Source organism: Trachemys scripta, chromosome 13, assembly GCF_013100865.1.
Source record: "Trachemys scripta elegans isolate TJP31775 chromosome 13, CAS_Tse_1.0, whole genome shotgun sequence".
Taxonomy (NCBI): domain Eukaryota; kingdom Metazoa; phylum Chordata; order Testudines; family Emydidae; genus Trachemys; species Trachemys scripta.
This window is the reverse complement of record NC_048310.1, coordinates 2,107,273-2,128,198: the sequence shown is the minus strand read 5'-3', so window position 1 is coordinate 2,128,198 and position 20,926 is coordinate 2,107,273. Positions and strand designations below refer to the sequence as shown.

The window sequence follows — 20,926 nt, the reverse complement described above, 5'->3', positions numbered from 1 at the left end:
CGCCAGGGGCATGAATCAGGATTTGGCACATCATTGTTTAATACAGCCCCATGCTAATGTCTTTCTGAAATGAACCCAAGAAAGCTGTTAACCTCAGTTAGCCGGCTGTCCTCTCTGTGACCCGGATAAATCATCAGGCGGGGACTCCCGCGAACTCCATTCTCATTACTTGGGAAATGGACGGCTGTGCAGGCTAGGAGCGGCCAGGGGAAGGGCAGAGCTTCCAGTCCAGGCAGATGAAGCTTTTCAGCTCCCGGGAACGTATAAGGAGTGCGAAGATTTAACCATCCTTCGTACCGCAGGTGCCTCTGGCACTGTACAGCTGGGTGCTAAACTTCCCAAAGGCCACTAGCCCCCTGGCATCCCTACCTCACCGTCGTTTCTGCACCCCCTGCTCCGCCCCAGGAGATCTCAGAGACTGTGCTGCTGCACTGAAAGCAATTTGTTACATCAGTGGAGAGTTCATTCCCCCGCAGTGCAGCCCCCCCCGCTTCTACCCATCCCCCCCTGCAGTGCAGCCCCCCCCCGCTTCTACCCATCCCCCCCCGCAGTGCAGTCTCCTCCCGCTTTAGACCCATCCACCCCGCAGTGCAGCCCCCTCACGCTTATACCCACCCACCCACCCCGCAGTGCAGCCCCTCCCGCTTCTACCCATCCCCCCCGCAGTGCAGCCTCTCCCGCTTCTACCCATCACCCCTACAGTGCAGCCTCCCCACTTATACCCATCTCTCTCGCATTGCATCCCCCTACTTATATACACCCCACATTGCACCCCCCCCTGCTTATATCCATCTCCCCTGCAGTGCAGCCCCCTCCCCACCACCGCACTTATAGTCACCCCACAATGTAGAAGCCCAGGCAGGTCCCATCAACCAGCCCCTCTGCTTGTACCCACTTTCTCTCTAATGTCGGGGCACAAGCTGATCCCATCATACAGACCCTGGCCCCTTCATACCTTTTCTGCAGTGCAGGGGGCACAGAGCTGGGCCATCTCAGTCTCTCTCTGTTTGTGGGCACAGCCAGCGAGGCCTTTCCCTGTCCATGGTGTCTGGCCCCAGATTTTGCATTCCCTGTCTTCTGGTTTGGAGAGGCCAAGAGTGCGAGCTGAGCTTGGTCTCCATGGACTCTCCCAGTGACCTGTGAAGCAGGGAGAGGCAGAACCCGATATCTCCCCAGCGTAACAAGAGTGAGGCAGATACTGCACCTGCCTGTGATGTCTTTGGGGACCATCTCGTAATATGTTTTGTGTCAGTGTGGGCTAGGGATTGTATGCAGCTCCAAGGGGGAGGGTTCCCACTGCTCCTCCAGGAACCAAACACAGTCACCAGTGATTAAGGCGGATCATATAGTTGGCACACAGAGAGGTGTCCCCCTCCCCAGAGGCTTTCATGGACTGGTTCAAACTGGGTTTTCTGGAGACAACTGACAAAGAAAGGGATGTTGATATAAAAAGGCAACGTTTACACTGACTTAGGGCCTTCTTCCTGATCCAGCAACTGGACAGGACCGTCGGTCCAAGCGGGTCCCAACCTTCACAGAAGGGTTGGGAAGACTTTGACCTCTGGGTAACAGTTAGCATGCATATAGGAATGTGTACTGGTTTTATAGGTTTTCTCTGTAATGCGTTTACGTTAAGGAGGAAAGTGTTTGCATAGGAAGAGCTGAGTGGCCACGGCCATCAAGCCCTGCTCAGAGCCCTGGGGGAGAAGCAATGTCCGTGACGCGGAGCTGGCTTGCTAGGGATTTGACAGTGTAAGGCAGGGAGCTGGGCAGCCAGAAGGGAGTGGGACAAGGGCGGCAGCTGGAGACCTGAGACCAGGCTGGGCACTCCTGGACTGGACCACACGGGGCATGTACAGATGCAGTTACCCTGAAAGTGTGGCACGGTCACAAGTGCAGACAGGGAAGGGGCTGGACTTGGTCCTGCAAGCGCAGGAGACAGCTTGTCGTTCTGGGAGATTAGGAGGAACCCCATTTTTCAGTGTTTAACAGAAATCTCCGCGGCTGCTGCTTGGAAGCACTTCCTCTGAGTGCTTCTCACCTGGGAAGGTCTCTGTCTGTTTCAGTCACCCTGCAGCAGCCCTCTGGGGACTCGGTCACTCTGGGGGGGCCAGCAAGGAGAAGAAAATTCCCATGATCTAAAACTGCTGGGGTCTCCTGGAAGAGGCAGCGGGAGGAAGGGATCCTCTCTCTCTCTTCTCAGGCAGACGCTGTCATCCCTGGCTGGGACAGGAAGGCATTCCCTGAACCTTCATCTTTTAAATACTTACAAATTTGATTAAAGCTAATGTTAAAAAATTATATAGTACACAGGTTAAGAAAATAGTGTCTGTACATCTGGGTATAGTGCTTAGATTATCCAGAAATACAGTTTGTTTTAAAAGTCATAAGATACATATAGTGCATAATAAGCAATAACCCAAATTTAGGTGAATAAATTTAAGAATACAGTTAGATATTAGCATCCAAGTATTCGGGTACATCACTCATGAAAAGTTATTCAGAGAGTTGGTTGTGGAAAGCAAATATAGCAATGAGTGAAGATTGTGCCTCAGTAATTGAGAATTTCGGGTTGGTTGTCCATTTAGAAAATACTAAACAAAGCAAAAAGCCCACACCCTGCCAAGAATGGAATCCTCCCCTAGCGCCATCAGCCAGTCTAGGCTGAGACTCTGCCAGGCATTGAGGCAAGAGACACAGAGAATTCAACTGGTGGCGTAATGGCGAGAGCGGGTAGTTTAATGTCCAGCATCTGCAGGGATTGGCGGCAGTTTCCGCTGGAGTCCGAATCACACAGGGAATTGGAAGCCAGACCATCAGAATGACACCCCAGGTCTCTGGGAAGGCAATGCTGCAGACTGCACCCGCGGGCAGCAGGGTATATATGTGTGCACAGTGTCGGCCACAGGGCTGCCAGGCGGGGCTAGCCCCAGGCTTCCTTTGGTGAGTTGTTGTCTCCCCCATCAGATTGAGAAATTGATGTCCAGCCTGAGGGCCTGGGAAAAAGCCAGTGGGAGTCTTTCCTGTGAGATGCCAGCACGCCAGTGGGAGGAGCAGGCAGAGCTGCAGCAGAGACTTGCTGATGTTCAGGATGAGCTGCGGGAGAAAGAGACAGCAGTGCACAGGCTCCAGGCCGAGCTGCGGGATGCTAGCCTGCTGGTAAGACACACACTGAAGCACCAAGCTGGAGAATATGGCTACATGCACAATACCTACAGCTGGAGCCAGAGAGCTGTGCTCTGCTGGGGTGATTTGAGATTGCCACCATGTCTGCTAGAGAGATGATACTGCCATTTATTATTGTTGCCCCTTTTCGATCTGAGTGGCTAGTGGCAGTTTGAGGTGCTGTGGGTGTTCCGGCAGGGAGCAGAAATTGGTGAGGGTCAGGTATGTCTTTGATGCAGTTTTATCTGTTTATAAAAAATATGCAAAGTCCTGTGTCTCTGAACACCGAAAGAATCAAATAGCAGGAAACAGCTTCTTTTGATAACACACCAAAAGTTCTCTTTTCAGATTGTACCCCAACACAAAAACATCTCTCCTGGTCAGATACTGTGCTTTCAGCTGCTCCTGTTAAGAGGGAAGGTCCCCTTATGGAGTAGTAAGTGGTTAAAACAAAGGGTGGGAATAAGTGGTGATTTTTCACAGTAGAAAGTGGTAAATAGCCAGGTCCCTCAAGAATCTGTGCTGGGATCTGTGCTAGTCAGCATATTCATAAATGATGTTGGGGTTAACAGCGTGGTGGTGAAGTTTGCAGACGATACTAAATTACTCAAGATAGTTAAGTCCAAAGCAGACTGCGAAGAGTTACAAAGGGATCTCACAGAACTGGGTGACTGGGCAACAAAATGGCAGATGACATTCAATGTTGATAAATGCAAAGTAACCCCCATTGGAAAACATAATCCCAACTGTACATATACAATGATGGGGTCTAAATTAGCTGTTACCACCCCAGAAAGAGATCTTGGAGTCATTGTGGAGCCTTCTCTGAAAATATCCACTCAATGTGCAGCGGCAGTCAAAAAAGTGAACAGAATGTTGGGAATCATTAAGAAAGGGATAGATAATTAGACAGAAAATATCATATTCCCTCTATATAATATAAATCCATGGTATGTCCACATCTTGAATATTGCGTGCAGATGTGGTCGCCCCATCTCAAAAAAGATATATTGGAATTGGAAAAAGTACAGAGAAGAGCAACAAAAATGATTAGGGGTATGGAATGGCTTCCATGTGAGGGGAGATTAAAAAACCTGGGACTCTTCATCTTAGAAAAGAGATGATAAAGTGGGGGATATGATAAAGGTCTATAATGAATGGTGTGGAGAAAGCGAATAGGGCAATGTTATTTACACTTTCACACAATACAAAATCTAGGGGTCACCCAATGAAATTAATAGTTAGCAGGCTTAAAACAAATACAAGGAAGTATTGCTTCATGCAACACACAGTCAATCTGTGGAACTCATTGTCAGGGGATGTTGTGAAGGTCAAAAGAATAACTGGGTTAAAAAAAAAACTAGATAAGTTCATGGAGGATTGGCCCATCGGTGGCTATTAGCCAAGATAGTCACCAATGCTCTGGTGTCCCTGAACCTCTGACTGCTAGAAGCTGGGGTGGACAACAGGAGATGGATTACTTGATAATTGCCCTGTTCTGTTCTCTCTCTGAAATACCCGGCACTGGCCACTATCGGAAGACATGATCCTGGGCTAGATGGATTGGCCTGACTCAGCACGGCCATTCTTATGTTCCTTCCTGCTGGCTCTGCACATATCTACACTGCACCACAGTACGGACTACAGGGGTATGAATTGCAGAGCACACCAAAATGTTGGGCTGTAATTGTCCCATGTGAAGACTTCCGGCACAAACTAACAGACATGCAGTTCTCATTAACGTAGTCCTCTTACAAACAGGGAGAACCTATTACCAACCAGAGACTCTCACTGGATTAGGAGTTGTGCAGAATGTTGTTACATCTTAGCTCCGAAGCCAGTAACTGCTGGTAGGAAGACCCACTCCACAAGAGGCACTGCAGCATCAGTAGCTTTCTTCAGACAGATTCCCCTGGTGGTGGAGATTTGCAAAGCAGCAACTTGGAGTTGAGAGCACACTTTCACCAGACTGCTCCTTGGGCTGTCCATATTTAGCTAAGAACTCCTTGCCCATCGTCCACCTGGTGGAACTCTGCTTGCTAATCTCCCACAGAGGCCTTCAAAGAAGAAAGCGAAGTTACTTCCCAAGAGTCACCTCTGTGCATTCACACGACCCACCCGCTTTCCCTCTACCTCAGAGTTCTGCTCGGTGTCAGGGCTCTGGACTCTATGGAGAAGGATCTAAGGCTGTTGAGGGGGGTGCACTCCCTTGTGCCGAGTCGCATGATGATATCACCCTCATGCCTGACTGCTCGTGTACCCCAGTGGGCTTTTCAAGGCAGTTCCACAGCTCGTTGCCAGGGGCGCCATAGCCTACAAGTGCAAATGCTCAGGGACCAGTTACTAGTGAGTAGTATCCCCGTCTGCAAAGGTGAGCACCCTGAGCAGAGCCCTCCACCCCAGGCACACCTGGCTGTAAAGCCCTTCCTGCAGCTCAGTTCCTTCTTTATAAAGGGCTAGTGCTGCTTAGTGCTCCTTGCTCATCACCTTCTAGGAGTCAATTCCTATTGTCACAGAGACAGCTGGTCAAGCCCTAGATGGGCTGGCCTTAGACTTACCCAATTGTAACGGCAGACATGATTGTTACTGATTTGGTTCATTCATGGGCTCATTTCTGTAATATCTTTGGATTCATATCACTTGGCTCCGCTGAACTGAATATGTTCAGCTTTCCCAAAGCTTCCTTTCTCTGATGTTTAGCAATAGAATCATAGAATTGTAGGACTGCAAGGGACCTCGAGAGGTCATCTGGCCCAGTCCCCTGCACTCATGGCAGGACTAAGTATTGTCTAGACCAGGGGTTCTCAAACTTGGTTCGTGGCTTATTCAGGGTAAGCCCCTGGCGGGCCGTGAAACGCTTTGTTTACCTGAGCGTCTGCAGGCCCAGCTGCTCGCAACTCCCAGTGGCCGCAGTTTGCCGTTCCCAGCCAATGGGAGCTAGGGGAAGCAGCATGGGCCGGGCCACCGCTTCTTGTCCTATCCTCAGAGGTTAAGGAGAACAATTTTTCTCCCTCCTCCTTGTAACAACCTTTATATACTTGAATAGCTCTTTTAATAAGATATTCTTGATTTCCTAGTTGTACAATCTTTTCCCCCCTTTATTTCTGCTAGAGAGATCTAGAGTCCAGTGTCAACCATTTCAGATGCAATCTTGGTTTGTCCCCCTTCTTCGCTTTTAGTTGGGGCATGTATTCTCTGGATAGCTTTGTAAAAGTGCTTTTTAGTTCTCTTAGTGCTTTTGGCAACATTAACTCATCTGCTTTCTAGCAGCCTTTCCCTTTCCGCCTTAACTGACTCTGTGTTTCTGTGTGGTTCCCTCCCCAGCTGTTCACACCCCAACAGAAATCTTAACTGCAAATCTTGGGGCATTCGCATGCTCTGGTGATGACAGTACAGAACCCAACTCAGTCAGCCCTTAGCCATGTTCCTGCCCTTTTCCTTATTTGAAGAATTGTAATCTGCTGTGCTCTAATTATGGTGACAAGTAAGATCCCCCACGCTTATGGATTTGAATTATTCCTCCAATTACTTCTTTCTCACTACATTTCTTAATTATACATCATTTGCTTTCCCAAAATCTAATGTCTACATAGTGCTGGATTTGGTGAGCGTCCCATTAATAACTGCTCAGCTGTCGCTGGTTTCACCTTCTCTGTTAATCGCAGTCGGTCTGATCAGTAAGAAGTAGATGCAGGATGGTTCTCGTCTGGCTTGTCCCGTACGTGATCTGGGAACTCGGAGATTAGCTCTGGGCGCCCGGGCCCTTATTTAGGCAGCTTGATTCCAGTGAGCGCTGCTGGCTGCTCAGCATTTTGAAAATCAGGCCACTGATTTAGAAGCCTAAATATGGGTTTAGGGGCCTAACTTTAGGCTCCTACGTTTAAAACGTGCTACTTGTTGAGGAGAGGTTTGTGATAGTTACACAGTGATTTCACTGCCATTAGTAGGATGTTTGAACAGTGATCTGGGTTCTCTGACACGTGGCATGACAATAGAATCCGGCAGCATTATAATCATTATTCAGGAGGGAACTCTGCCTGCCAGCCAACACCTACAAACAAAGCTCCTTTCTGTCCAGGGAAGCAATAATATATGGAGATATCCTATCTCCTAGAACTGGAAGGGACCCTGAAAGGTCATTGAGTCCAGCCCCCTGCCTTCACTAGCAGAACCAAGTACTGATTTTGCCCCAGATCCCTAAGTGGCCCCCTCAAGGATTGAACTCTCAACCCTGGGTTTAGCAGGCCAATGCTCAAACCACTGAGCTATCCCTCCCCCCCCAACACACTTGCTTTTGGTAGGCCATGAATTTGGGCTATTTCAGACCAGATGGGAAGTGCAAGCTCCTGACTCCTGCCAGTTGCCCCATCTCGGATAACGAGGGACTCCAGCTCGAGCTCCTCTGGGGCCGTACGGCGTGGGGAGGGAGGGGTCCCTCGGGCAGGCCAATCCTGGGCATTTCTGGTCTCAGTGGAAATCAGGCTTTTCTGCTTTCCCAGTTGTCACCAATGTCCATAGGGAGGAGGGGCCTGGCTGAGTGTGCAGCTCAGCCAATGGGAGCAATGAATTGTGCAGCCCTCTGGTGGGTTGGACCCAGCACCCTAATTTCCAGCCGGAGTCCGTTGGGCTGCCAGTGCAGATCCTGGGGCACAGGCTCCCAGCAAGAGGCCCTGCTCAGCAAGCCAGGCTGTGGTTCTGCACCAGCTCCAGTCCTCTGATGGCTTTAAGGGGCAGCCCCACAGAGAGCACAGTGACCCAGTCAGCATTGGAAAGGAAAGAAATCAGCCTCCTCACCAGATGACTGGGCCACTGCTGTAACGGGATCGTCATTCAGCAGCTGGGTGGCTAATAACTAGCAGCAGACACATTCCCTCAGTCACAGGGATAGATACCATCTCCTCCGGCTCCTTCCCCCAACCCACAGCATCACCTCAGTCCTGCGTGCGCTGAGCCGTGGCCAGCTCACTCTCATCTTGGACCTGATCTCCACCAGGAAGTGGCTGAAGCACTGAGCTGCATCGTACGGGTCACATGATTTGGAGACGTACAGCGTCAGCATACGGAAAACACCAGACCTCAGGCCTCCTCGTTAATCCTGCTACTGGCCCCCTGTACACCTGGAACAGGACGGAGAATGTCACACTCCGCCGCCTCTCGTCTCAGAGCTCTTCAAGCAGAGGAACAGTTATACCTGACTTCCTGCTCAGATCTCCGAGAGAAAACGAAATTGGGGGTCCACAATTTCAAGGTGAGTCAGCAACATGTCATGATCAGTGGTAACAAAGGTAGCTGAGAGATCTGATAGCAGCACAGACCCTGATCTTCGTCCACAGCCCAGAGGAGATCATCAACCACTGTGACTAGTGCAGTCCACGTGCCCTAGCCAGGTCTCTACCTAGATTGATAAGGAGCCAGGCAATCAAGGACTTCTAGATACTGAGAGAGTTGTCTCGCCACAAGTGTCCTCAAGCAGGAGTTGTGTGCTATGGGTTGATAATTAGCTAGATTGTCTGTATTGAGTGTTGACTTCTTGAGCAAAGGCCGCAATGTTGCATCCTTCAAAGCAATAGGCAGCCAGCCCTCTTGGAGAGGCATTGACAATCACCACAAGCTAGAGGCTTAGTACTTCTCCACTGGCCTTCACCAGCCAGGAAGATGTGGCTCCAAAGCACAGGTTGTGGGGACAAAGTTCTCCCAACACCTCCAGTACTTTAGTGAGCATCACCATCTGTGACTTTTGCAGAGAGGACAGGGTCTTGCTCCCCCTCCAAGGAAGCAGATAACTCATCCCTAATCTGATCAATCCTGTCTGCAGAGCAACAAGCAATTTCTTCACATTAGGAAGTACTCAGACCAGCTACCACGTTGAGACAGGACTGATTTACTATACTCTCTGACTACCACTCAAAACAAACCTGCTGACCAAGGTTTTTATGGATGCAACAGTGAAGGAATATAACTAGTTCTTTGCCCCCTGTGCGGCTGATCAGCACCAGCACCAGCACGCCAGCTGTCTCCCCTCTCGCTTCATTTATTGCAGATCACCTGTGAGCCTGGGTGACCTTGTCAGAACAAAGCCAGTGAAGAAGGTGCCATGGGACCACCGTGTCAGTGGTGGAGAACATAAGAGTATTATAGTGTCCTACCAAACCTTCATGGGATTAGTCAGCAGAACAAGACTCTCCCTCCGAGCTCTCTGCAGCCCTTCTGAGGACAGACCATCGAAACAACAGGAGAGATGAGCCCCAGCCTCAAATGTAGAGGTAATGGCCAGCCTGGGAGGAGGGTGGGCTTCGGAGCCCAAGCTCCAACCTGAGCCCACAGCTGTTTTTAGTACCACTGGGTGAGCCCCAGTCTGTTGACCTGAGTTCTGAGACACAGTGCCCCGGGTTTCTGCTTGCCGCGTAGACATACCAGGAAACTCTAAGCCAGCGCAGAAGATTCATCCTCTGCATGCGGATTGAAATCTCCAAGAACACACAGTCAGTGCCTTTCCAATGCCATGATGGGGAGGAACTCATTCAGCTCACCGAGCAATTTGGCAGTGCAGTGGGGCAAGCAGTACGCCGAAACCAGTCCCATCGTCATCCTCATCTTAACCCCTCTCTGTCTGATCCAGTTTTGGAAAGAAAGCGGTTACACTTTTCACAGATTCCAAGGCCAGAAGGGACCATTGTGATCATCTGTCCGACCTCCTGTGTCGCACAGGCCGGAGAACTGCCCCGCAATAATCCCTAGGGCAGATTTCTGAGAAAAACATCCAATCTTGATTTTTAAAATTGTCAGTGATGGAGAATCCACTACAACCCTCGGTAAATTGTTCCACTGGATAATTACTTTCACCATTACAGATTTATGCCTTATTTCCAGACTGAGTTTGTCTAGCTTCAACTTCCAGCCATTGGATCGTGATATACATTGCTCTGCTAGACTGAAAGCCCGTTATTAAATTTATAGAAACTGACTGTGATCAAGTCACCCCTTAGCCTTCTCTTTGTTAAACTGAATAGATTGAGCTCCCTGAGTCATCACTATAAGGCAGGTATCCTAAGCCTTTAATCATTCCTTTGGCTCTTCTCTGAACCCTCTCTAACTGATCAACATCCTTCCTGAATTGCAGGCACCAGAACTGAACACACTATTCCAGCAGCGTCACACCAGAGCCAAATATATACGTAAAATAAGCTCTCTGCTCCTACTCGAGATTCCTCTCTCTCTGCATCCCAGGATTACATTAGCCCTTTTGACCACAGCGTCAACACTGGGAGCTCCTGTTCATCTGATTCTCCACCAGGACTCTCAAATCTCTTTCACGGTCACTGCTTCCCAGGGTAGAGTCCCCCGCCCTGTAAGTATGGCCTGCGTTCTTTGTTCCTACGTGTGTACATTTACATTTAGCTGCATTAAAATGCATAGTGCTTGCTTGTGCCCAGTTTACCAAGCAATCCAGATCACCCCGAATCAGTGACGTGTCCTCTTCATTATTTATCACTGCCCCAATTTTTATGTCCTCAGCAAACTTTAAGCTGGATGCAGTCAGCACGCTCCCCATGAACCCCCCATTTGGGTCCTGATGCATGGAGTACTAGTGACAACTGTGCCAGGACTGAACCTGCAGCAGCATCCATGCAGTTTCTGTATTACACGCAAAGTCCTGTATTAAACCATAGGTGGTTGATATTTCATTTCCCACCAACTGAGCACTAATCATTAGGAGAGTAATACTTCCCCCTTCTCCAGCATGTTCCATCTTTTAGCAGAAATGAGGTGGGCAAGTATTGTACAGATGCAGCACACGGGCTAACTGACTTTCCCGAGTACACTGAGTCACTGACAGAACCAGCAATGAGTTTCAGGGCTCCTTGTCACCACAAGATCAGCTTTGTTCCCTGTTATTTTTGTTTCTTTCTATGTAGAAAGGATCCCTGCAAGTTGTGGGCTATTTATTTTGGACTTTTATGAAGGACTTTTTTTTTCTTTTCTCACTCCTCTGCCTCTCCTTTCCGTTATATATTTGTCTCTCTGAATTGGATGTTCTCCAAATGGATCCATGTCTCAGAGGGTGCTAATTGCACAGTGGGGGCTGAGTTCTGGTCTTAGGAAGAAATCATTGCTGGCTGACTGTTGGCAGGTTGATTGTCCCATTCATAGTACTTCGTAGCCCACTGAATTTGAGCGGCTGTGACAGGAGGTTGTAAAGAAAAGATGAGCCTTGGTCAGTTAGCAGGTTCCCAGGCGTTCTTTGTTGCGGGAATTACTCTTCTCTTCATCCTGGTGACTCGATGTGCTCACAGTGCTGTAGGCAGGACAGAGACGCCAGCAAGTATCGGAGAGTCTTGAGCTATTTCCTTGTAGCTTGCAGGCCGAAGGGTTGGCCGTCCGTGCAGAGGGCTCTGTCCTCAGTGAGCAGTAGACCAAAAGGGTCAGTTCTTAAAGAGGCTAACGGGAAAATGCACACTGCTCCAAGCCTTGCCAGATCACTTCTCATAATACCAGTACAGAAGCAGAATTGTAGTTCCAGTAACAATTCTGACTTGACTGATTTCAGTTTCCTGACCTCTCAGAGTCTGTCCCTGGGTTTTCTAAATGCCCCTCCACCTGTACCATAGTGTCAGGTAAATTAGTCCTTGTTTGTTTTCAGAGTCTTCTCCCTTCCCTGGCTGTGGGAATCCATGCGGGGGGCAGGGGGTGTATATTTGGTGGGGGACCCAGGTGTGTACACAAATGCACACATTGTAATAATCATTCTGGTTACATGGAAAAGCTTTCTCAGAGAGGCAGGCCTTGCCGGCCCCCCTGCCCTGAACTGGTCTAATCCCCTCATAAAGGCTACATCACAGCCACAGCCTCTCACCTGAGAGCTTTATTGTGACGACGGTGCTCCTCGGCTGACTCCCCAAAGGAGCTAGCTGTCTTGGCAGGTCCTGCATGGAGCTGGGTCCTGACGGTCGGTGGTTTGACATGGGTATCAAGGTCTTGAACAGGCAACAGCCAGGGTCACTGGAGGGAGCTGATCGTAGGGTGTTATGCTCATCCGATCGAGGAGGTGGGGTGCCACATTCTGCATGGTCTGCAGTCTCTGCTTCTGCGGTCACTCCCAGGTACAGCGAGCTGCGGGAACACAGCCAGGTAACAAGTGTGTGGGTCATGGTGGCCAAATCTTCATCCACGAAGAAGGGGTGACCGTTCCTAGGAAGCTGGAGGTGCCTCTGATCTGCCTGGTCACCTGGTAAAGAGTTACCCTGGAGGGAGGCTGAGTACATACTGCAGTGTGTGCAGAAGACAATGGGGGGTGCGTGGCTGAACTGCACAGATCTCAGTGGGCTGGCTCAGACGCCCACACAGCATTTCCCCCGCACGCCTCGGCTGTCCTAGCACCAGCATGGTAGGCTGGGGAAGCCTGTTTCTGGGTGCAAATGTGATTCCTTTAGTGGCTGTGCAGACTGAGTTGCCTGGACATTAATAAATTTCCTGTTACCTTCCTGGCAGCCTTGGTGAGGGGCAAGATTGTGTCCTGTCAACCTAGAGTGACTCATGCCCTTGACTGCACCTTTGCTGTATGTCTCCATGTGCACTCCACACGGGGGGGGGGGAGCATATGTGAGTGTGCCCGTGGGCACACATCCAGGTGTGTGTAGGGGGGGTGTATGCGAGTGTGCCCATGGGCACGCATCCAGGTGTGTGTAGGGGGGTGTATGCGAGTGTGCCCGTGGGCACGCACCCGGGTGTGTGTAGCGGGGTGTATGCGAGTGTGCCCGTGGGCACGCACCCGGGTGTGTGTGTAGGGGGGTGTATGTGAGTGTGCCCGTGGGCACTCCAGGGGTTCAAGGGCATATGTGAGTGCGTCCATTTGTCTTCCTAGGACTCAGGGTGTGGGGAGTAGACATGTGCCCCTAAGGTGTGTGGCATTTGTGAGTTTACTTGGGCCTGTGCCCGGGGTTTGTACCTCAAGGACGGGGGCTACATGAGTGTGCGCAGCACGCCTGGTGCCCATACTAAGCTGGGAGTGTGTCTGCACACCTTTGCTGATGCCAGCTGTCAGCAACTGATCAGTGTCATAGCATAGAGCAGGTATGTGTCCATGGTAGGTATGATGTGGTGAGGGACCGATAGCCCGCCCTGTCAAATGTGGTGAGAATAAAGAAAACAAGGGAGCTGTTGGCTGAAATAGTCGTTAAGGCTGGCTTCACTCCGTGCAGCTTCTGTAAAGAAGTAGTCCTGAGGGCTGTGGAGAAACAGGCAGCCTCCAGGCCGGGAGGCTAATGCACAGCCGCTGCTGTTTGCATAGCCGCAGAGCCCTTAGGAGAGACTTGGGAAAACTAGCTTGGACTCCAATGAATATTTACAATTCTACTGCTCCAAAGCTGAACGCAATCACAGCCCTGTGATGTGCAGGCTTTGTGCATCAAAGGAAAAGGAGAGAGAGCAGTAAAGATGGAGTTGCCTTTGGAGAGACTTAGAAACACAGATCTCCCTGCTTGTGGCAGAACGAAAATGCTTTATTTCTGATAGGAGCAATTTATTCTTCAGGCACTTTCCTTGATATCAGAAAGCACCTGGCTGGGTTCTGAAGTGGATGGTCTTTAATTCAGAATGAAGAAAGGAATGGAAAGAATTACAGCTATAGAATTGTGATTTTTCTAATAAACTTCAGGAAGAGGGGAGCATTTCCAGAGTGTCAAATCTGTGCTGTAACAACAAGAAAAAGTACCAGAGGGGTAGCCGTGTTAGTCTGAATCTGTAAAAAGCAACAGAGGGTCCTGTGGCACCTTTAAGACTAACAGAAGTATTGGAGCATAAGCTTTCGTGGGTGAATGCCCACTTCATCAGAGGAGTACAGTCCTGGGAAGAGCTTACCCCAGTGTTGTGCTTCTGATCTGAGGAAGTGACATGGTTTTCCATGCAAGTTCTGGGGTCACCCAGAGTGGGGCATGCTAAGGGATGGGTGAGGCTCCTTGTGGCCCAGAGCGGACCCTGTGTTCTGCTGAGGTGCTAGACGGCATGCAGTTGGATACGTAGAGCAGTGACACACAGACCTCAGTGGTTCAGGAGCCAAATTAGTGATCAGCATCACCCAAAAGAGCCCCAGTCGTGTGAAATCATTGTAATTTACTATGGGACTACAGATTCCTATTCAAACCGTAGGGCAGGGGAAATATTGAGTTTTTATATACATGTAATTCTCACAGCAAAATGACTGATAAAATAATAATACTTGATCAACTGCAATAGGATAATAGTAAAAGCCTCCTGATTGGCTAATAACTTAGCCTGTTTAATAAGTAAAGGACTCTGTTTTAGTATCCTGTGCTGCGAAGAGCCGAAGGAGACACATTAAAGAGCCATGGCAGCTCGCGAGCCTTGGTCAGAGTATCGCTGATGGGGAGGGAAGGGACACTCGAACCATGACATGGATCCGAAGGCAGGAGCATTTACGTCCGAACATTGCAGAGAGCTGAGCGTAACAGACTGCAGAGGACGCTGCGTAGTCACTCCAGTGATGACACAGTGACTGGTATTATAAAATATGCCCGGTACCATTGGCATGCTGCCAAGGAAGAGCGAAGCTTAAGGAGCTGCTATCCTGGCTGTAGATCTATTACTGGACAGTTGCATACAGTGCCTGAGCAAATCAGTTCAGAGGACCTCCCCTGTGCCGCCCACTGTAGGCTACAGGCACCCTGGCATGAGCGGGAGGGAAAACACTGGCTCCGGAGAAAGCGGTTGTGGGATGTACTTGGAAAGGTGCATCACGCTGAGAATGTCAGGCGTTGGTGAGGGGGTTGGTATCTCTGATGGAGACACTGGGGAAGAAGGTGGTTTCTCAGGAGGGCTTGAAGAGGAAGGTTGCAGGTGTAAAGGGGGGGGAAGAGTAGTCAAGATGTGGGGAGCAGGGTGGTTATTCAGAATAATCAGCATCTGCTTCTGATTGGGTCCATTTTCTGTCAAACGCTGTAAGCACAGAATGACTTCATGCACCAGCTGTACCAAACCAAGCCCCCAACCTGACACTCTGGGAGTTTTTTCATACTCCATGGATTCCAGGTTCACCATAATATGGAATGACAGGGTCTTCTTTTATTAGTACAGATCCTGAACTGTGCTCTGCTCTCCTCTACACAGTCCCTGCGTGTTTCAAGTCAAACATCAGCTAGAAGGCTTGGAGGATTGCAGTGAACACCGTGAGGGAGGGAGGAGATGGGAAACGTGTGCTGACTTTGAGGGTCTGTGTGTGCACTTACAGGAAGTCACGACACTAGGCGAGAGACATTTGAAGAACTGGCCTCAGGGTGCGACTACAGAACAGTTAAACACACAGGCCAGAGACTGAGGGTACATCTACACTACAGCGGGGAGTCGATTTAAGATACGCAAATTCAGCTACGTGAATAGCGTAGCTGAATTCGACGTATTACAGCCGACTTACCCCGTTGTGAGGACGGCGGCAAAATCGACTTCTGCCGCTTTTTGTCGGCGGCGCTTACTACCACCTCCGCTGGTGGAGTTAGAGCGCCGATTCGGGGATCGATTGTCGCGTCCCGACGGGACGCGATAAATCGATCCCCGAGAGGTCGATTTCTACCCGCCGATTCAGGCGGGTAGTATAGACCAGGCCTCAGGCTCACGGAGCTTGGGCTGCAGGTCTAGATGTTCAGCCTCCGTCTGGAAGCTCTGGGACCCCAGGAGGAGGGAGGGTCCCAGAGCCCAGGTTCCAGCCCAAGCCCGTATGTCTTCACCGCAATTTTGAGCCCCACAGCCAATTAGCTGACCTGGGCCAGGTGCAGTCATGCCGCAGGTCTTTTATTCCAGTGTAGACACACACTTAACCTCCACAGGCATTGCGGGATGTGCCTGAACCCCTGCCCAGGAGAAGTGGGGACACGTTCAGCCTGTAATGTGTTTCGACGTGAAGCTGATTCCTGGAGCATTTCGCCTTGTCAGGAAGGCAGCCACTGTGATTGGAGTGACCCTGCTCGTGCAGGGAGGTGCTCCCCTCACGTGCAGGTGTGGCCCTGTTTGCTGCCTGCAGCAGGGCACACACAAGAGTCAATACCCTTGGCAGGAACCTGCATTCAGTGTCAGAGGCTTCAAATAGACAGTGAAGCTTGGGTCCATCTCCTAAAATCCTCATTTTGGTTTCTCCGCTGGTAGTTCATTCTAGAATACGACACTGCATCGTGGTGATTGATTCTTGGAATTTTGCTAGTTCATCCAAACTAGGACTTTCCAGATCACATGATACAGTATCGAAAACGCTCGTTCTTTTCATTCATTTAAATTTGCCTTGTGGGAACAGCAGCTGGTCAGATAAACTCCAAGGGAAGATGGGAAACGTGACAGAAATCAGAGGTTGCCTGATTTGGTGTCTGCAGAGCCTTGCCCTAAACTGAGCCCAGCTCTTGAACAGGCTGGTTGTTTGTCATGGCAGACGGGCATCGTTTTAGTGAATGGCAAACAGGGAGCATCCTGGCACACCCAGGGCATTGTGGGCATGTTGACTTTCCATTGGAAAATGATTAAATAGTCATTGTCAGTGTTTTACAAGTATATAACGATCACCAAGCCCCAACGACTCCCACAGCAAGACACAGTCTGAGATGTAACAATTCCCAGAGGCGATTTGCTCGGTATCAGGCAGACCAGGTTGAAGTGACCATGAGGGTGTCTTTTGTTTGATTATGTAACTCTTCTTTATTGTATTTTTCAGTGTATGTCAGGGCGTTCTGAGCTCTGGAGGGACATACTTCGGGGCAGAAATAACAATAAAGATCGGGGAAGTCATGGCCATGACTTACAAAGCTTGGCAGAATGATTGTAGGACTGTAATGGAACCATTGAGATGTGTGCATTCATCTATTGGGTAGTCTCTGCAAGACTGTATGGTTGTAAGTATCAGAGGGGTAGCCGTGTTAGTCTGGATCTGTAAAAAGCGACAGAGTCCTGTGGCACCTTATAGACTAACAGACATATTGGAGCATAAGCTTTTGTGGGTGAATATCCACTTCGTCGGAGATATGCCTATTCACCCACAAGAGCTCCTGCTCCAATACGTCTGTTAGTCTATAAGGTGCCACAGGACTCTTTGTCGCTTTGTATGGTTGTAGCCATTCTGCTTCCTTCTCGCTGCTGTTTGTTCCCTTTCCCGATTCTGTCACATCTGAATGTGGATAGTGCATTTTTCAGGGCACGTCCATTTCTTTCCTTCGGCCTGTAAAGCGCCTACACAGCAGCTCTTGGATATTTTACAATGAGAAGTACATAGTGAGATTCTCCTGCACAATTGTGCTGGCACAAACCATCTCCTTCCTCCCACTCATGGCTGCACATGCCTGTGGCAGCAACAGCAGCAGTTGCTTACTAGGAAAAGTAATATTAGGAAAGTGTATGATCTGTTCTAGCTGTCTTAATTAAATTTAGCAGCCGAAAGCCAGGCGAGCCAGCACCATGTGACTAGCCAGCTGTCTGCAGGACGGCAGTAAGGGCAGTTCTTGACACCAAAGAGCCATGCACAGTGGTTTGAGCACCACTGACCTAGCATGCTTGGGGCTGCAGGCATCAGCCTTGTGTGGACTCCCCAGAGTGTTGCTAAGGAGCAGTTTGATCCTGTGGCCAGCCCTTTCCTTGTATTTTGTCAGGTTAATGCATGGTCAGTAAATTCGTTTTTTAAACTGGCTGATGTGCTGTGTGCAAAGCACTCCATTGAATATCCGTGGGAAAGCCTTCGCTTTAAGACAAAAGACCTGATGTTAGCATCAGTGTCATTGTGGCTATGTGCAAACGGCGTTATTACAGCTGCTAGCTCCGTGAGCTGGAACACCGCAGATTCCCCGTGGGCGTTTCTTTACATACATCCCTCTTTACTGTTCCTTAGGTTTTGTGCCTCGTGCTCTGCCCTTCTCTAGAGGACAGAATTAAACAGTGTTTGCTGCGATTCCACGGGCATCAGCGCTTTACCTGGAACACCTTGCAACCATCCTGCTGGTGCTGCCCCTTCCGCATACGCCAATGCCGTGGGCTCCAGTTACTATGGGGCTGTCATCCCACTTGCATCTGTGCCTGCAGCATTTCCTCTGTTTCCCTGTCTTGTCTTTTATGTATGTGTTGATTCGCAGCAAGGTTTTAAGAGAACTTATTAAATAAAGTACAGTAGGATGCATATTATCCAGCCTGCTTGGGCAGTGCCCGGCTGCCAGGCTGATCAGGGGTTCGTAGACTCAGGAAGGCTTGACTAGCTATAGCGCTCAGCATTGGGTCAGGATTTCATGTTCTGTTGGTCGTTGGCTTCCCTTTGGGTATATCGTCAATACAGGGCTAACCTGGGTGATTGGTTCCTAGGTCTGAGCCCCCAGGTTAGCCTAGTCCAGGTGTGAGCAGCCACACTGCAAAGCCCTATCTGACGTACTGTGTCCTCTCCGGGGCTGCGCTCCTCAGTGTGTATCACTAGGACTTCTGGGGGCACCTCCCATGGCTCTTTGTGCTGCAGTGTGCTGAGAAGCTCTATGATTCTTTCCCAGTGAATTGTGGGAGAACTTGTCTGTCCTTCTGGTCACACAAGGGCAATTTTGGGTGGACTGGAGGACTATCAGCACTTGAGTTATTTAGCTGGCCTCCTCACTTCAAAGTGGGCAGGTTACCAGCCCAAGTGAAAGCCTCACTCGGCCTTTAGTCAAGCCAGCTAGCCTGGGTTGAAACTTGAAAGCACTGACCTGGGATGACTGGGTTTTGTGTATGGACCAGAGGGGTTTAGGGACCACATCTGGGTCAGAGCAGTGAAGACTCACTTGCGCATATGAATCCCATTGGCTTCAATGAGACCACTCCCTGGGAGTAAGAGGAGCCAGGTTAGCTCTAAAGTCGGCCAGTTGACAAAGCAGCAAATTGCTTGCTAGACAGGAGGGCAGGTTGGCAGCTCATTGGAGAAAAGGAACGGGATTGCCAGGCTCCAGGTGGCGCAAGGTGACATGCTGTGGTTGCCTAACCTTGGGAGCTTTCAGAACCAGAGAGTTAGAAGGGACCACAAGGGTCAGCTAGTCTAACCCCCATGTTAGACTCTCCAACTGCATTCTGCAGGACATCTTTGGGAAGTTCTTCCATGAGACCATCATTTCTGGTTTTAGAGCAATATTTTAAAGAGCAACCATGGCAGTGCTGTGGCCACAAGGGCTAGCTTGTTCCTGGGATGCGTAAACAGGGAGATCTTGAGTAGAAGTAGAGAATTTATTTTACCTCTGCATTTGGCACTGGTGTGACGCTGCTGGAATTGTGTGTCCAGTTCTGGTGCCCACAACTCAGGAAAGATGTTAATCACTTGGAGAGGGTTCAGAGAAGAATCACGAGAATGATTATAGACTTAGAATATCTGCCTTATAGTGATGGACTCAAGGAGCTCAATCTATTTAGCTTAACACAGAGACGGTTAAGGGGAGACATGATCACAGTCTGTAAGTACCTATGTGCGGAACAAATATTTAATAATGGGCTCTTCAATCTAGCAGAGAAAAGTCCAATGGCTGGAAGTTGAAGTTAGACAAATTCAGACTGGAGATTAGGCATAAATGTGTAACGGTGAGAGTGATTAACCCAGTGGAACAATTTACGGAGGGTCGTGGTGGATTCTCCATCACTGGCAATTTTAAAATCAAGATCTGATGTTTTTCTCAGAAATCTGCCCTAGGGGTTATTGTGGGGCAGTTCTCTGGCCTGTGCTGTGCAGGAGGTCAGACTGGATGATCACAACAGTCCCTTCTGGCCTTGGAATCTATGAAAAAAATCCATATACAGATTCCAATCTTACTTTAGAAATGCTGTCAAAGAAATTAGTGGGAAGAAGGATTCTAGTGAGCAGTTAAAAATAAATTAAATAAATGGAGATATCCCATCTCCTAGAACTGGAAGGGACTTCGAAGGTTATTGAGTCCAGTCCCCTGCCTTCACTAGCAGGACCAAGTACTGATTTTGCCCCAGATCCCTAAGTGGTTCCTTAAGGATTGAACTCACAACCCTGGGTTTAGCAGGCCAATGCTCAAACCACTGAGCTATCCCCTCTCCCATTACATTAGGATAATGTAATGTAACTGGACCTGAGTGCGATCAAAGGAAAGCAAGTCACTGCGTCATTCGGTCTTGGGGTTCCTGACATGAAACCACCCTAACATCAGCTGCTTATGTCATTTTCAGATTCTTGTAACTTTTAGGGTGCAGAGTGAGGGAATATGGGGTGTCGGAGCAGTGAAGGGGAATATGGAAAGGCCTTGGAATAGTGCAGGGAGGAGAGGGGAGGAGGTTGGGGAGCAAAGAATAAATAAGGATGGGTGGTAAAGGGAGGGGGAGGATTAGAGGGGAAATGAGAGTGTGTGGTGGGGGGGTGGATTAGGGGTAGAGGCGCCTGTCAGCCCCATATTTTCCCTTTCCATTAAAGATGTGTTGAGGGCGGCTGTGAGGTGGAATGGAGGGGTCAGAGTTGTGCCATGGGGAATGTGGGGGGCTTAATCTGTCTCCCCAAACCTTGCACATCTGTTATTCCCCTGTCTCCCCTATGTCTGTCCCCCTGATCAAAAAATGGCCCCACTGGCTCCGTGCTAATTCCCACACCGTTCCTTCCTCTTCTCCCCAGCTCTGCCTGCAGGTCCCAAGCCGAGGCCGGCCTCTCCATGGGGAGTAGGGGTGGACCCAGGCTGTGCTGGACAGGCCGAGGGGAGGGGAGAAGACAATGCAGTGGCAGTGAAAGGACTAACATGTAGCCAGGACTTTCTGTAGGCAG

General features: G+C 49.7%; 1 protein-coding gene across 1 annotated transcript in view; it reads left to right on the top strand.

The window, feature by feature from the left end:
• Positions 1-20,926, top strand: part of PMFBP1 (polyamine modulated factor 1 binding protein 1) — a 244,713-nt gene that overhangs the window by 148,525 nt on the left and 75,262 nt on the right. The window contains exon 9 of the mRNA XM_034788878.1: positions 2,968-3,159. Coding sequence (XP_034644769.1) covers positions 2,968-3,159 — 192 coding nt within the window. The remainder of the gene's footprint in view (positions 1-2,967; positions 3,160-20,926) is intronic.